Source organism: Taudactylus pleione, unplaced genomic scaffold (assembly GCF_031769625.1).
Source record: "Taudactylus pleione unplaced genomic scaffold, aTauple2 ptg000329l, whole genome shotgun sequence".
NCBI classification, from domain to species: domain Eukaryota; kingdom Metazoa; phylum Chordata; class Amphibia; order Anura; family Myobatrachidae; genus Taudactylus; species Taudactylus pleione.
The window spans coordinates 3656965-3674744 of record NW_028284730.1 but is presented as its reverse complement, the minus strand read 5'-3'; the positions used below and the strand labels follow the sequence as shown (position 1 = coordinate 3674744).

Here is a 17780-nt window from a genome sequence, read left to right as displayed (position 1 = left end):
AGCATGGAGAAGTAGACCAGTGGAGAAGTTGCCCATAGCAACCAATCAGCTCCTACATATTATTTCATAGACTATACTTGATAAATGCTACTTCAAAGCTGATTGGTTGCTATACACTCACCCATCATGTATACAGTCCTATTGTCTGTCAATATAGGGGCAAGACAAACACTTTTGGAAGTAAAAACAAAAAAGTTTTCATAGAAAATATAAACATAGGGACAATAAAATAAATAAGAGAATAAAATAGGTCCAGGTAATTTTGTTGAAATCACGGACTGTCCCTGCAGAATATGGGCACTTGTCAGTTACGTGCCTTAACATTATAAGTTCAGTTGTCAGATGTTACTGAGGTGACGGAAATAGCTTTGTGTTCATTGAACCCACTCCCCCACCCTAATCACACAGCATTTGGTGCTACCCACAATATATCCAATGGGATTAGAAAGGGAATATACTGAGCTGGTATCAAATATTCTTGGGTTCAGTGCTACGGGGGAAGGGGAGGGAGGTATTACAGTATGTGTTGTTGTGTGTGATTGACACAGCAGGCAGTGGTATGTCTACATATATAAGAGTGGACACGGGGACATCTATTCAGCATCCCTGAGACCTCACAAGGTGGCTGGATTCATCATGGAAAACAAACGGGTATTCTTTGACATAAGCGCGGATGGGATTCCCCTTGGCCGTGTAGTGATGGAGGTACAGTGTGATTGTTTCATTTGTACACTTTGTTTTATATGAGAGCTGCAGTGGTTTTTAACTGGGAAAAGTGAGTCAGGGGAAGGGTCTAGTTCTTCCTGGGCTCTAGGGTGCGGCCAGGGTGAGTCACAGATTTAGGATGACCAGAGACTTACAATTTGTTGAGATTGCCCTGGTCAATATTGCCTGTAACAGCTACACTACTGTCACTTATTCTGTATGCCAGGATGTGTGAACACTCTATAGTTATAGGAATAATTTCTGTCTATACTTTAATGCTAACCCATGAAAATGCTTTGTTGTACTGTCAATACCATCCTAGGGGGTATTTACTGAAGTGAGAGTTTTTAGAAATGGAGATGCCAATAGCAACAAATCAGATTCTACTTAACATACAACTAGCGCCTTCTAAAAGATAATAGCTAGAATCTGATTGGTTGCAATTGGCAACATCTCCATTTCTAAAAACTCTCACTTTAGTAAATACACCCCATACCACCATATTTAGTATACCCACAAATGGCTGTTTGTACGACTTTCCCCCAACAAGCTTTGTACACTCACCTTTGTGACCCGTAGAGGCCTGATGTTTCCTTGTAGGATTACACCTCCAGGTGCTTACAGAGAGTCACAAATTGTATTGTAGCTGTTAGAACATTTCTCCCTAGGGCCTCTTAGCTGATATAATAATTCAGTATACAATACAATATAATGTAACCAGTCGCTTGCAATAACGTTGAGGGCTGTTTTCATGCAAAACTAGGATCCTGTTTCTAACTGGATTTGATGAATTTGTTAAATATGGAGTAGCTGGCCCCCTAGGGTAAAGGCTACACACATATCAGTCCTGCAATTGTCTGATGTAATTGCAGCATCTTTAGGTCATCTCATGGGCGCCAGCTGTTTCATTTTCAACTTTTTAGCCCTATATAGCATAATATAAAAACTTTTGCAGTTTTTAACTAAACAGATTTTCCCTATGTATGCTGTATGAATGTATGGTAAACTCAGTGGCACTCTCCTGAGAACTGAGTGTGATCCACTACCATTCCTAATTACAACCTAGTAAGCATAATAATGTCCGCATGCAATGGCGGCCCTTGGTGCAGATATGAAAACCAGGAGACACAGTAGTCATCAACCAACGTTTCAATGCAACTTGTATAGCACCCTGATGAAAATGTACAAGTTGCATTGAAACGTTGGTGGACAACTGCTGTGCCTCATGGCTTTCATTTGTGCACCGAGTGCCGCCACTGCATATGCAGATAGATAGATAGATAGATAGATAAGTAAGTAATGTCCTGCTATTACTTGGGCCCTGTGCACATCAGTATTACAGGACCTAAGTTGACAGTGAATGTCACAGGACAACACAAGGGTCTGAAAGCTAATTGATTTGCTGCCTGGCCACAGTTTGTGACATTGCTATGGCAATAAGTGAGAACCTAGAGCTGCCTGGGATCGGATGTCCTCTGCACCTGAGCACTGTTATGTGCAGTATTATCTGGGTCTAATAACAGCTGACATGTCCTTGTTGATATCCCACAATTCAGTTAGACTGTAATAGAGCCGGCATCAATGGAGACCCATGATCATCTGTTATACCATAGCTTTCTAAACTCCTGAAAGAGTACCCTAGGCTCCTGGATCTGCCTACTTCACAGGTGAAATTGGCGATCCAGGGGTTTGAAGCTGCTTAGCGGTGAAACGCGTCATCATGGCCACACCTATAGCCTGATTCCACTCATTGTGGCATTGAGCTGCGATAACATGACTCCCCACACTCCTGCAGCTCCCACCTGCACCTGCTCTCTGGGATCTCTCATGGAGCTTTAGTAAAATGTTGATAATTATGACTACACCTGTGGTTCCCAAACTGTCTCGGTTCATGGCGCTGCTAGCTTGCCCACCCAGATTAGGGATGGCCGTCAGTAACCTCAATGCTATCAGCCCGATTGTGATGGTTTTGGCATAGGATTGAGATGGTTGCCACCAGTGGCAGCTCTAGAGGTGGGGCTGCAGCACAGTTCAAAATTGAAATAGGGGAGTCACACCAACTGCCATTGCAAACAAAGCCAAACATACTGGCTGGGACTCACTGGCAGTTGGTGTGACTCCCCTATTTCAATTTTGAACTGTGCTGCAGCCCCACCTATAGAGCCTCCACTGGTTGCCAGCATCACTTGCCTTCTACCGATGTGTGTTTTTCCTATATATGGTCAGTGGCAAATGCAGGATTTCTAGAGGGGGGTTCCCAAATGTGGCCAGTCCATGAAGAGGACATAATTAGCACTTAATCCAGATTTAATATGCGTCATACAAAGTGTATTGTGTGTCCAGCATATACAGGACCAGCGATCACAGTAAGTGATTAAATGCGGCAGTAGAGCCATCCTGCCTGAGCTGAATGTTTTTATTTAACATGTGGGCACCATTACAGAGCATGGGAGCAAGACCGGGAATCTGTCTTGCACTGCCCTGGACATATATGAACATATTGGTCTCCTTATGCACTGGATATTGTATTATTATACAGTATTAATAATTCGCAGTATTGGTGGTCTATAGGACTGGACCTCTAACAGTGCATGTATTCCATATCTCTTAGTTGGTGCACAGGTGTATTTATTACTGATTGACACATGTTAAAAGATGCACAGGTGGTGCTGATTATTTCATTTGTCATACTGAGAAGAACATGCAGCACTAGTAAGATTCTATATTACTATATCTATTGTGGTTGTGGTGTGGGCTGGGAAGGGGGGTTTCCAGGCAACCGTAAAGCCCCCCCTGCGTTGCCTATGATGGTGATGTAATCACCATATATGATACAATATGTGGTGTATTACATCACCATATATGGTAATGTAATACGCCACAGGGTGAAACACTTATTCAGAGGCAGTTCTCCTTTGCTCATACGCACGTACCATCGAATGATTTAGAAAAGATTATTACTTGCCATCATTAGGCATGTAACAATGGTGGCAAAAACTGAACCGTTTCAGGTGACCACCCCTACCCTGGTTACAAGTCCTCTGTGGGTACTGTGACTGCATTTGAAACTATGATTATATAGCTTGTAGCACATGTTTTGCAATGTTTGGTACTGTAAGTGTTTTGCATTTGTTTTCCTCCTGTTTTGTCTGCACTGTTTACGCTTACGTACTTTGTTAGGTGATGCGGAACCCTTGTGGCACCATATAAATAAAGAATAATAATAATGTGTAAGCCTCACAACTATCCTGCCAGCCAATAAAATTCCAATACAATCTGATCAGAATCAATCCACGATAGAACAAAAGGTGTGTGTTCATCTGCCAACAGCTGACATTGGCCGAAGATCTAAAACACAAAACACATATGCATGTATAGTAGCTTTACTATATAGTTTAATTTTTATTATCAATAAAACACAGACATCTCCCGCTCAGCTGTACTCTACGATGGAACAACGCAATGTAACGTTGCATCACATGCACCATACACACTACACGCTCCAGTGTACGACGGCACAATATATCGTTCCATGCTACATATAGCAGCATGGCGTCGTTCACTGCCGTTCCCAGATGGGACGATGCAATGAACGACAACCGTGCATGGGCGGATCGATCCACGTCAGAATTAAATATAATATGATATATGTTATAGTGTGTACCCAGCTTTAGAAGGGTGTACTGTACGGTACATTATAACAAACATATAGGGCTCTATTCATCATCACTTAATTTCTGCAAAAGCAGGTGAAAAGGAACGTTTTCACCTGCAATTGTAGAAATTAAGTTGTCATTCATCAAAAAGGTAAAGCAGGATATAGCGCAGATATTCCCCACTTACCTTTCTCTCCCAGAATGGCCCGAAAGGAGCAGTGAAAAGTTCCTGGGGAGACAGACGATTTTCGCTCCGGTGCTCGCGGCGAGTAGGAATATTAATTATCGTCTGGACTCCAAAACTGAACATGATGAAAAGAGGCCATAATGGTATACATATAATATTACAAATTACAGTATAGCTGTTACACAAGTAAACACAGACAAAAAGGATACAAAGCTTACAATCTAAGTGAAAAAGAGACATTGAAGTGTTTTGTTTTTTTTGCTGGGAGATATCTAACAATAGCTGCTGTGACTGGTGCAATGATCCATAGCATTAGGACTCAGTATGAAGTCAAAGCCAGAATCTGCACATGGAGAAGACGCCAGCACGCAGATTCCTTTAACGCTTGGAAAAGAATAGATTTCATCCTTTCGGCTCAGCTAACCTTCATCAGGGATGCCCCCATGGCTGGTTAAGCCTTTAAACAATGGAAGTACATTCTACTCAAGGATCAAAGGGATGACAGTGGGCTACTATGATACCTCCACCTCTTGTATCAGTTACACATTGCTAATAAATTGTAAGCTCCTGGGGGCAGGCTTCTGATCCTCTAGTGTTTCATCTAGATTTACCATCTCTGGATCTGTACCTTCCCAATATATAGCATGGCGGAGTATGTGACAGTCCATGCTGCTGTATGTGTCAGACAAATTAAATGCTGACTGTTGACAGAAGCTTAAGAAGCGGATTGTGATGTGCCGAGGTAATGTATTGGGGCTGTATATAGCTGACAATGAGACGGTGCATACTGAATACAAGTATGAGATGGTCCATTCAATGATAAAGGAGCAGATGTCCACTGATTAAAAGAGGGACGCCGGAATTACTTCTCCAATCTGACTAATCCGCAACCAGCCGCCCTGGAGCCACAGTTTAAACCCCCTCCACCCTCAGCATGCCTATCATGAACTGGTTACTATCCCTGGATTAACATGCCAGCAGATAAGGGGTTAAATGGTAGCACCTCCAACCACAGCTGCATGCATTTTATACGCGCATCCAGCTCAAAGTAGCTTAGCAGAGTCTATATACCAGCAGTAGGGAGAATGGGAGACTGCGTGACACCATGGATCTGCAGTGTCTCAGTCGCTCTCACTAGTTTTCTGCAGGAATTAGGCTGAGCACACTGCAGTGTCTGTCGCCCCAGGGTGCTGCTGCCAGTGGGCGGGTCTATGATGTTACATTGTGTCAGGGTGGAACCCAGGACTGGAAGGCATAAGACATCCTGGGAATACTGCCAGCCTTTCCTCGAACAGATGTACATGCAGAACTATAGTAATATAGGGATTCATATGTAAAAGGAACAAATATACACTTTGCCTAAAAAAAACAGCTAGGAGATGACTGCCAGCCATTAATGGGTTACTTCTTGTTAGAACATTAGCGAAGGCTACAGTTTTACCAGTAATATATAATTCACACAAAAAAGAAACACTAGTAATAAATGTGCAGTTCAAAGCTTATAAACAAAACAATATAAATAAAAAAAGAGAGAGAACCAGCTCCCACCAAATCCTCATCCAGCCCAACTTTACACATCTGTGCTGGGTTAAGCCGGGTACTACACACACTTGCACAATCATATTTTCCATACGTTCGGAAGCCCCAATCATAGTACTGATTCGTGCGTACACACCTTTACAATCTAACTTCTGATCCGGCATGCTCATCTCTCAAAGTGGCTCATTTATTATTAACGATTTTCTGTGTATTCCCCCCAAACACCAGTTTTCATCAGAAACCTGCAAATATTAATTATCCCCTAGATGTATTATGGAAAGATAGCAGCAGATAACTTCCATACCTGCTGCGATTCCTACATTTCCGCCAGCACCGCAGCCCCCATAGGTTTCTATGGGGGATATGATGCTGTCAGATTTACCAAGTTTCGCAATGGGAAGTATTCTGGAACTTGGTCCCCACAGCTTACGCCATCTGAAGATGGCGTAAGCTGCTCTATCCTATGGGCTACACATCACATAACTAGCTGGGAGAGGGTTCCCTAGGAGCCTCCCCCGGCAATGGCCGCCGCGCATGTGTAATATGTAGACCACACATGTGCAGGATCCCCAGCAGAGGAATGACACGGTCACTTCACTCCCAGCACATCGTAGGGACCGGCTCCTTTCAGTAATACATTCGGCTGATGTAATCACATCTTGCAATGCTATCATGGGCCCTAATATTGCGCCCAGATTGCATTACACATGCAATCATTAATAAATGTGCCCCAAAACCATCTGCTACCAATTTTGTGACTGCTGGAGTAGCATTGGCGGAAACTTTGTAAAGATCATTCAGAAGTGCGTACACAGGGCCAAATTCATAGATGGACCATGTCAGCATCGCTGCTGCGTCTAAAGACGCCTTCTGACAGCATTGCAGATCCACGTGCTGCATGAGTAACCCTAAGGTTACTCAGATGCCTGTTGGTGGGGCCTAGGTCCTGCAGGCAAAAACGTACGCCGCCGGTACTTCAGGCAGGGAAAGAGAGGACTGACTGCTGCTGCCTAACTCCCCAGCCCAGCACATACAGTGCTGTCATGCTGTGTGCTGGGCTAGGGAGGGAGGCAGCTGCAGCAGCAGTCAGTCCTCTCTCTCCCTGCATTATGTGCCGGGGGAGGGGAGCGATTGCGTCCCCAACCCCCTGGACACCAGCCCGTGGCCACAAACTTGTTCAGTATTTTTTTGCTAGAATGGGGTCTGGCCTGTACCTGGGCCCAGCAGAGCTGTCTGCAGCCCTGCTCGCAGCTCCATAATTAAGGCCAAAAAATTAGCGTTGGAAGGCGCAGATCTTGGCCATGGCACTAATGGAGGCAGGCGCCGCATCTACCCTGCCCTTAAATGACTGCTGCTGTTCATGGGGGGCGCTCTGTGTGATGGTGCAGTACCCATTCTGAACATGCGCAGGCTCGCCACCATCGAAAATGTTCTCAAACCATCAAGTTTGCATACGACTGGGACACCCTCCTAAATGACTAATTAGGCAAAAAAAAAGTTTTTAATTAGCTTAATTTGGCCAATACAGACATGTCATTTTTGGGGTAAAAATGTGCAAAGTGCAGGAAAATGGGTTAACTGATGTGAGAGCAGTATATGGGGGTGCTGTATGAATGGGATAGCTGTTTATAAGATTGCAGGTGGGTGTTAGAGGTGTATTTGGATTTTTTTTAAGTGTCTTAATGAGACAAACCTATACTTATAGGCATTTTTATGCACCTCCATTTTAAAAAGAATATATATTTTGCCAAAAAAAAACACATGCTTTCTAGCATTATTTGTCTGATTTAAAAAAACGTAATAAAACAGCCATTTGACACAAGTTAAGAACCCCAAATACTTTTATTAGGGATACTAATACACTTCTATATTGTTTTCCTATAGCGCTGTACCTTTTTATGAGGTACAGTCAGATTTCCCAATTTTCACCTATACTTTTCGTGGGTAAAACAGGTAAGAATTTTCGTGTTTATGCCGCATCGCTACTTTTGGAATTGTATTGCGTGAAAAATGGGAGCACGCAAAGACGCGATAAGCAAAATTCGCACTTGAAGGGTGCGAAAACTTAGCTCGCAATAAATTATCGCATTATCGCGGCTGATTAAATTCCCCCCATGGTCTTTTCTGCTATAGTGACAAGCAGCCCCAGGCTGGGCAGGCCAGGGAGGGGCTGTCGACTGGTGGATGATTTTGGGAGGGGAACATGTTGCCTTGCATTTTTACATTTTACACTGCACAAACAGGGCTGGTTATTGCTGGAGCAGGGCTCAATTGCCTCCCCTGCCCCAGGATATGTGACATCAAGCAAGGGGGCGGTGCCATCGGCAGAAGAAAGTGGAAAACTGCCCGGGCGCTCCGGGTGGTGTTACACCATACTTGCCAACTCTCCGTGATTGTCAGGGAGACTCCCTGAAATAGAAGCAACCTCCCTGACTCCCTGAAGAGTCTAGCAATCTCCCTGATTGCACCTTACCCCCATTATGTAACTGCTATATAATTAAAAAAAAACAGAGATTTAGACATTCAAATGGCATCATTATTATAATTTCCTTGCATTGGTTATAAGGCACAACAGGCCTGATTCAGCAAGGATCGCAATATTGCATACGCACGCAGTTCAAATGCGATAGCAAGCCAATCCATTGCGATCGCAGATTAGCGAAACCATTGGTACAATCGAATACCATCGCAGCCTCACACACACTTGCACAAGCCCTGAACTTACTCAGAAATTGCAAACAGCCATGCACGCTATGAGACCTCACACTACATAGGCAGTCGCAGTGGATAATTTATGTATGCCCCTGAAATGGCCCTGGGGCTGATGCTGCTATTAGACTAACTTAGGCGGTTGCCTAGGCTACCAATGGTTATGGGTCACTTTTGCAGTGTTTTAATAGTTCCCACAGTGCCCCCACATGGATATTAATTTTCAAACATGCAACAGAAATTTACAAGCAGCTTCTCAGATGTAAAGCTGCAGTATTGGTATTAGGCACTCGTGTAGCAAAATTGGACTGGCTATATTTGTTATTTTTCATAAGAGGGTGTGGCCACGCCTACCGCGATTAGGCCACGCCGCCTTCCCCCGGGCCAGCTCTCTACGGTCCTGCTGGTAAGTGCATAATGTGGGACGCCACCACAACACAGACACACAAGGACAACCAAAAACTTGACGACAACCTTCAGGCACCAAAATACCTGAAAACCTAGGGGCCCGGCCATGGAATAATATGGCCCTGCTTTAAAGGCAATTGATTTTTAAAGTAATTTTCTTAGAAAAGCAGGATTTGGGTTTATTGATGTGGGACATGTATGACCATTGGGAAAGGGTATTTGATGCAAGTGTATTTTCCCAATATTTTACTACTTGTAAATGATCATTTATAGAAAAACACAAGAGACATTCCAATGTACCCCAAAATAATCTAAATTACTTTTGTTTGCTGAAATACGCTTACTGACTATTATCATTCATTAACAAATATTATAAAGCAGGGTGACACCTTATAACAACCCCCTATATCCTATACTTTTCTTATTGCAACTCACAGCTTCCTACACTGTCCTTATACTCAGTAGTACTACTGTTTCGAGGGTTCAGAGTGATTTCCCCCCTCTATCTGTTAATGCGTGATGACTGTGACTTGGCATTTCAAATTGAATGGCACCAACTGTCCGGATTTTATTGAAAAACAACATCACATGTTATGGGCCTGATTCAGCTTCTGGTGGAATTGCAAAGCTGCATGCAAGCTATAGATAGATAGATAGATAGATAGATAGATAGATAGATATAGACAGGATGCATCACACCTTCTTCTTGCATTACTTATCTGAGCTGCTTTCTCTAATGCAGCATTGGATAATCTGTAAGTCACCCATGGGGTCACGCAGCCGGCCGACGCAGATGAGAGAAGGAGGCCAGGAAATCTCCATCAACCAGTGGAGATCCTGGCCTCTTCCCTCCCCCACAACGGCGGCGACACGCACATGCACAGTACGGGTCAGACGTCTGCGCAGATTCACAACAATCGAGAATTTGCGTTCAGCAATGCACTAGCATGCTCTGCTGAATCAGGCCCCATGAGCGGATTATTAACGTAAGATCTTGTGGGTAATCGAATCTCCCCCTTAGCTGGGCCAGACATTGAGCACTCTTTTTTGTTAACAACACAAATAATCAGCACCATAGCATAGTGATGGTCTTGTATTCTGAAGTGGTAACTTTAAACATGCTCAAAGGGGAACTGATCACAGATCACTTCCCTTCTGTTTGACTGATCACAGAGATCACTTCTTCTCTGATTAACGGGTGTGACACGTAAGTACCCGGCAGTCTCCCTCTGTTTAAATAGAGAAGGAGTATTACTGCACCAAGTGGGGTGTGAGGGAGGATGGATGATATTATGAGGATGAGATGATGCAAAGTAGAATGTTGATGGAAAAGATATGGTGAAGGATTAATGATGGGGGAATATGGGCCAATGATGATACATAGAAGCTTAGAATTTGATGGCAGATTAGTACTTTGGGCCTGATTCAGACTCGCTCGCAAGCGGACAGCGCTCGCAAGTGGGTCGATGGTCCCCCACTCCGCATGCGCAAGACCTGTCCAGCGATGACAGCTCTATCGCTACGGGTCTCGCTACAAGACGGGGCGGCTGTCGATGGTGAGTGACAGCTCGCCCCGTTTTGTAGGCTGGGAGGGGGGGTGGCTGCACAAACGCATGCATTCCCTTAGGAACGCCTGGCGTTTGTGGGCAGTCCTACTGACATCACTAATGATGTCAGTAGTGGACTTCCTGCTCTATTAGAGCAGGAAGTCCACTCGGGCTTGCGGGAGCCGAGACCCTACCACAGGGTCTCGTCGCAAGCCCGATAGTCGCGATAATCGCAACACACTCCAGGCCGCTCGCACAAGCTGTGGGTGGTCACCCACAGCTTTGCGAGCGGGCTGGGGGAAAAAAACACGCCCTGATTCAGAGCGAGTGCTAGCCAGCAGCGAGCGGCTCTGAATCAGGCCCTTAGCCCATTTAGTCTGCCCTTTTTGTTTTACCTATAGAAAAATAAAATTTGACCGCTGATAAGAACCCGATGAAGAAGTGATGTTCGGAGGGTTAATTAGTGATGGTTGATGGAAGTTTAATCATGGTTTATAAAGGAGATTGGGTAACTGTGGCTTGGTGCAACTCTATATTACCCCTGCCTGACATATTATTTTTCTTTCGTATCCAGATTGCTTAGATTAGAGGGAAGAATGGCTGCAAATGTGCACTATTCTAACCACAAACCTATACACTGTGTATAATCCATGCTTTGCTAATCTCTGATCTCGTTCTTCCTCAGCTCCGGTTTGACGTTGTGCCAAAGACTGCAGGTATGCAGCAAATTGAGGTCACTGAGATATAAATGCATCTCTCACTGTGTATGACGAACATAATCACTGCAGGCAGCAGCAGACATCACGTGCTCTGAGCCTTCTGCTTACAGCATCCCAATGACTTGTTTTATACCTTACACACAGATGATTTATGTATATGGTGCTGCCACTATACACCATAGTGATAACGTACCAGTCCCTCTTAACTGACTCATATCCAGACTGTTTATCCTATCCTGTCCACCTCTCTCATTGTAACTGTCCAATCCTCATCCCTCTCCTTTCTTCATTTTGACTTAATCAGCTTTGAAATAAGTTTCTCTCTTTCCATACTGCATTTTACTACAGTGTGCTAAATGACCTCTTATCCTTTATCCTTGCAGAAAACTTCCTTAAACTATGCACAGGGGAAGTTGGCTACGGGTACAAGGGCTGCACTTTCCACCGCATCATCCCCAGCTTCATGTGCCAGGTGAGGCAATCTGCCACAAGTCTTCTTTACTTGTAGATACCTCATTGTTTACCGTTATACAAATCCATGTAGTTTTTGCTTTTACTGTATCGTCACTTCCCAAAACACCATTTTCACTATTTACTTGTCAACTTCATTGTCTCCATTACTAGCTGTATCTCCACCTTTCACCTGGGTATATTATTATTACCCTCTTTCTTCTCTATAGATGTATCTCCCCCTCTTACCTTATTATCTCACTACCTTCTTTCTATGCTTGACAACTACCTGAGTCGCCACCTATCACTTTTTATCTCTCTATGGGGCCTATTCATCATCGGAGGCCGTATTAATATCTAGGACCCCTGATAATGAATGGCATGGTAACCTAAATATGCGGAATCTAGCATTTCCACATGGTTACTGGGCCATTTCCACCGCTTTCCTTACTATCTCCCAACCTACACTGTCTTCTCCTTGTCTACCGAGATCTCTAACGCACCTAATAATATCTCACCAACCATCCATCTGTTCTCCAAAACCGCTTGCATTTCTACCTCCTACCTTATTATCGCCATACGTTACTTTGCAGTTGATAACTGCCTGAGGGGCCTATTCATTAACCGATAAATTGCCCGATAACCATGAGGAAACGCATATTTAGGTTACCAGGCTATTCATCATCAGGGGTCTCAAATGGACCCCCTGATATTTAGCAAACTTCAAAAACTGAAAGTTTTTGGAGTTTGCTTCTGAGAACAAGTGCCATCTTCAGACGGCACTTGTTCTCGGATGCCCGCTCCTTCCTATGGAAAGGAGTTCCGGGGATACGAAGAGGTATCCGAGCTCCGGTGTCACATTTCCCCAGCTGCAAGTTGGATACTTAAGTATCACTCGCAGCGAGTTCAATACTTCATCATCGGAGGCCAAACATCCAGTGATGAATAGGCCCCATAATCTCCAACTCTCATTTTTGTTATCTCTCTGCATTCTCTCTCCTTGCTGTAACCACCATCTGGATATTCACCTACTATACTATCTCTCTAATTCATAAGCAAGTGGGTCTCTTCCCCTTTTCTTATTTTCCTACCTTCTACCTGTTCTCCATAACCATCTGTACTATAGCCCAGCCTATATTGTCTTCTCCATTTGCACCAAAATCTCCATGGGTATCTATTTACTAAGCCTTGGATGGAGATAAAGTGAACAGAGATAAAGTTCCAACCAATCTGCTAACTGCCATGTCACAGGCTGTGTTTGAAAAATGACAGGAGCTGATTGGTTGGGACTTTATCTTCGTTAACTTTATCTCCATCCAAGGCTTAGTGAATAGACTCCCATATGTTACTTTATTAGCTCCCAATGTTTTATCTGTTCTCCATAACGACCTGAATTTCTACCTCTTGTCTCCATACCATCTTGCGTTTGTCCATAACCACCTAGATCCCATCTCTTGCCTTATTATGATTTCCACGTTCCACCAACTTCTCTTCTCCACAAACACTTGGATCACCAACCTTATTACATCCATTGCTTTATCTTCCCTTCACTCACCTCTAGGGCGGTGACTTCACCAATCATAATGGCACAGGGGGTAAGTCAATTTATGGTGGTAAGTTTGAAGATGAGAACTTCATCCTAAAGCACAGTACCCCAGGCGTCCTCTCCATGGCCAACGCAGGACCCAACAGGAATGGCTCTCAGTTCTTCATCTCAACCATCAAGGCTGACTGGTAAGAAGAAAAGGGCAGTGCAGTATGAAGACATGTTTTAGAAGTCTGGAAGGGAGAAATGAGGTCTATAAAAAAGAATGCCTTAAATGAGATCACATGGGGTTGGTTACCTGAAAAGACATGGAGGGAGTATGTAATATACTGGAGCATGGCTTAGAAAATTATTAATGAAGTGAAAAGTACCATATGCTAGATTGCTCCTGGGATTGCACAGAAATAATTTATTGGTGCCAATCTCCATGTAATCTCTCAATTAATTAATTGATTGTCCTTCTACCTCATATATTTGCTCTTTTCTACCTCCTTATTCCATGACCAGTCATCCCCATCTCTAATCACAGTTCCTCATCCTCACATACAAAACTCTTCTCTTTCACTAATCTCTCACCCGCAGGCTGAATGGAAAGCACGTGGTGTTTGGCAGTGTAGTCGAAGGGATGGAGGTGATAAAGAAGATGGAAAGTTATGGCTCTAACAGCGGGAAGACCAGCAAGAAGATTGTTATCTCCGAAAGTGGGATTCTAGATGACACACCGACCGCTTGACAGCAACGCCTGTACAGCATACATGACCCAATTCATCATATGACCGTCACATATGATATTACCATGTTCAACAAGTAAAGGCTGCCCACAATGCTAATACTTTTGAACCACAATGCCAGACTTTGCCATATCCTAATCCATAAGCACAATGTGTAGCCGGCTCTCATTGATTGCTTGCCAATGCCCGCTATCTATCATGGGTGATACCCATTAACTGACGTGGCCTTCAACAAGTTCACTAATAGATGTTTTAATATATAACTATACCTACTCCTATATGCCATACAAGCTTAAGTAAAACATAGCTATCATCTGTACAAATTGGAGGCAGCTGATTGTGGCCTGAACCAGTATTCTCGAGAATGCAGACTAACAATCACTTAGCAATGCGTGCCTTATACTAGTGATAATACTAACAGAATCCTACCTCATGACTTATTGATCTAGCCTATAACTGCCCTATTTGTGGACAATGGGTGGACTCCTCTAGTAACCACCGTAACCATAACTGTATCCAGAGGGTGAGATGCGGGTTGCAACTTACAACGATGGAACGTAAAATTTCCGCACTCCAACATTTACTATGTAACCGAAGTCAGCGACTACCTCGGCTTCATATTCCTCATTTTCAGAAGTTGGTATGGTGTTATCGTAAGGCCTTTCACAGCATTTGTTAATGTGCCTTTATTAAACCCATCAATAACCACCTGTTCTCATTGAAAAAGTTTTATGTTCACCTTAAAGTGCCTCTATCATTTTGCAAACATAAATGCCATTGCTGTGGAAGTTTCTAATTGTGCCTTCAAATAAAACAAAGTTATAAATTAACAAGAAAAAAACTCTGTAAAAATCCTTAAAGGTGAACTATTAAATACAAATAAATAATATTAATAATTATAAGTTAATTACAGTACTTTTTTAATTATAGTCATAACAATATCACAAATGGAAAAAAAATTAAATCAGACTTTACCATAAACTTTTATGTTCAGACCACGCAGTTGAACTAACTTTAGAATTCTAATTGGGCAGCTGCTGGTGTTAGACTGGGTACACACTAGTCGATATATCGCTTATTCCATCGACGAGTAATATATCGATAGCGGATCTGCGGTTGTGTACACTCAATATATCTTTGAACGATGATGTTCACAGACACATCAGGTTGGCTCTGCAGCACAGCCAATGCCGATATATCTTGTAGATATATATTGGCATGTATGGCTGTGTGTGGTGCGGCCGCCCGCCCATACACTGGCTGCAGGGACTCCTGACACTGACATCTCAACTGGGCGGGCAAATTTAAATGCCCGCCCAGTTGTGATGTCAGCCCTGACATATCGAGCGGTCATTTTGTAAGTCAGTATAGCTTACTAATCACCTGCTCTGACGGCGGGTCGGTCTGCTGACCGATCTGTCGTCACAGTGTGTACCCAGCATTATAATGTATAACTGTCTCAGGCATCACTGATTAGAAGAGAACGTTCAGTAGCTGCCGCATCAGAATTCTAAAGCCAGATGTTTTATGCTTGTTGAGTGTAAGAGTTTATAGCAATGTGTGATTTATATACTGTACATTTGTGACATTAAATAATGACTGAATTAAAAAAATATATAACTTTTCAAAACAAATCTATTATTTTATATTTCATGATCAGTTATAACAGGTAAATAAATCTGAGGCGCCATCTGTTAGGCAATAATGTCGCTATACTTTATCAACATACAACCAGAGTTTCCTCTACACATTAGACAAAACACAATGTCCAACAGCAACGTCATCATTCCCTTTCCGCTAAAACACCTCCTATAAAAGACTGCCTGTGACGACTCTTATTCCTAGCAGAGATCTGGAGGACCTTGCCTTGCCATTCTCGCTCGTTACTGTATGAGGAGCAACAGTTTGCAAGTCTACTGTTTACATTTGGAAGACCCAGCTCAGGATCCTTACATTTATTTACTGTTTATTTGATGTTCAAACCTATACGTACAAATAAAAATACAGAGTCCGCATATTGAATTTGTTTAAATGCACATTGTGATGGAAGCGAGGTAAGTACACGGTGGTCACGATGACATTTGTAAAGGATGACAAACGGCTAGTCTATGGCATCGCTGATCATGTGGTTGGAATGAAGGGTTCAAACCCAAGTTTTCAGCCATGCAATGTTGTCTATATGCCCGTGTACATTATGGTATTATCAAGTCTGTTACATAGAAACCTCATTTTTTAGTAAACCACACACACGTAGATTATATAACAGGTTTGGTGAGATCACAGTTGTAGTAAATGGAGTGTATTCACAGGAGGTAAAGGTTACCAGTGGAGTACCCCAGCGGTCTGTACTTGGACCAATGTTTTTTAATATCTTTGTTGGGGACATTGCAAATGGTTATAAAGGGAAGGTATGCCTTTTTGCAGATGACACAAAGATAGGCAACAGGGTAGACACACCAGGAGGGGTAAGACAAATGATTGAGGACCTAGGTAGACAAGAACAATGGTCAAAAACATGGCAACTACAGTTTAATACTAAAAAAATGCAAAATCATGCACTTGGGTCTCAAAAACCCAAAGCTTGAATATAGTATCAAGGACACTATAACGGAAAATACAGAGGAGGAAAGAGATCTAGGAGTCACTATTTCAGAAGGTACAGGAGGGAGACATGCTTCAAAAGAGAAATACTAGAATACGAGGACATGCACTGAAACTGGAGGGAGGTAGGTTCAAAGGAAATTTGAGGAAAAATTACTTCACGGAAAGGGTAGTGGATAAATGGAATAGCCTCCCATCAGAGGTGGTGGAGTCTAAGCAGTGATATGCGGTCAGGTGATGCAGAGTCTTTCCTGTCATACTTAGGTATACTCCAAAGTTTTTACTATAAAAATTATAATAAAAATATAAAGAAAATTGTAACCCCTGCTACGTCACTACTGTATAGTATAGCTTGTCACGCAATAGTTGGGTTACTATCTCACCTTGGTGCGCCTCCACCCGTGTCAATAAACTTAGAGAGGGATTGACTCAGGAAACCCCTTCTTAGTATAAGTGATATGATAGGTCCAATTTAAACTCAAAATACACACAATATATAAAATAATACTGACATTAGATTTCAATTTTACTCATCTGGAACAATTCAGATTCCTATGTCTATCTGCAAGAAATTCCTGGGTGAAGTCTACCATATACGCTATATCAGGTGTAACAATCTCAAGTAAATTACCAGAACAAAATATATATATTATACAACATATATAATTTTAAATAATATATATGTGAATACTCCCATACCTACTATAATACACTTAACCCTATCACATACATTATAATATAAATAACAATAGTCCTTCACTGCTTGACAAAAATACAACCACTGCTTAAAACATTAACTTTGGTATAAGAGTGTACTATAGTTATTTACTCAGGCCTGGGCTGAGAAATGTCTTTAATTTGTATTCCAGTAATAAGCTTTGCCGTAGTCCTAGTGTAGAGAACAGGTGACAATGTGAAGGAGAGCGGCTCTGTATAATGTTACATTTATCAATGTTAATAGTTCACAATATTTAATAGAGTT

The 17780-nt window shown here is 42.7% G+C and overlaps 1 protein-coding gene across 1 annotated transcript; it reads left to right on the top strand.

Moving 5' to 3' along the window:
• The first annotated feature begins 526 nt into the window (after positions 1–526).
• Positions 527–15025, top strand: LOC148509250 (peptidyl-prolyl cis-trans isomerase-like). Its single transcript, XM_088443204.1, has 5 exons — positions 527–705; positions 11437–11467; positions 11854–11942; positions 13482–13654; positions 14049–15025. Exons 1-5 carry the CDS (start codon positions 637–639, stop codon positions 14197–14199), a joined length of 513 nt encoding a protein of 170 aa, XP_088299330.1. The 5' UTR covers positions 527–636; the 3' UTR covers positions 14200–15025.
• Positions 15026–17780: the final 2755 nt, after the last annotated feature.

Excerpts from the sequence above, each read along its gene's own strand:
- LOC148509250 (XM_088443204.1), top strand. The coding sequence starts at position 637 with ATGGAAAACAAACGGGTATTCTTTGACATAAGCGCGGATGGGATTCCC. Across the intron at positions 11,468-11,853 it reads CGTTGTGCCAAAGACTGCAG|AAAACTTCCTTAAACTATGC; the intron begins GTATGCAGCAAA and ends TTATCCTTGCAG. Across the intron at positions 13,655-14,048 it reads TCAACCATCAAGGCTGACTG|GCTGAATGGAAAGCACGTGG; the intron begins GTAAGAAGAAAA and ends TCTCACCCGCAG.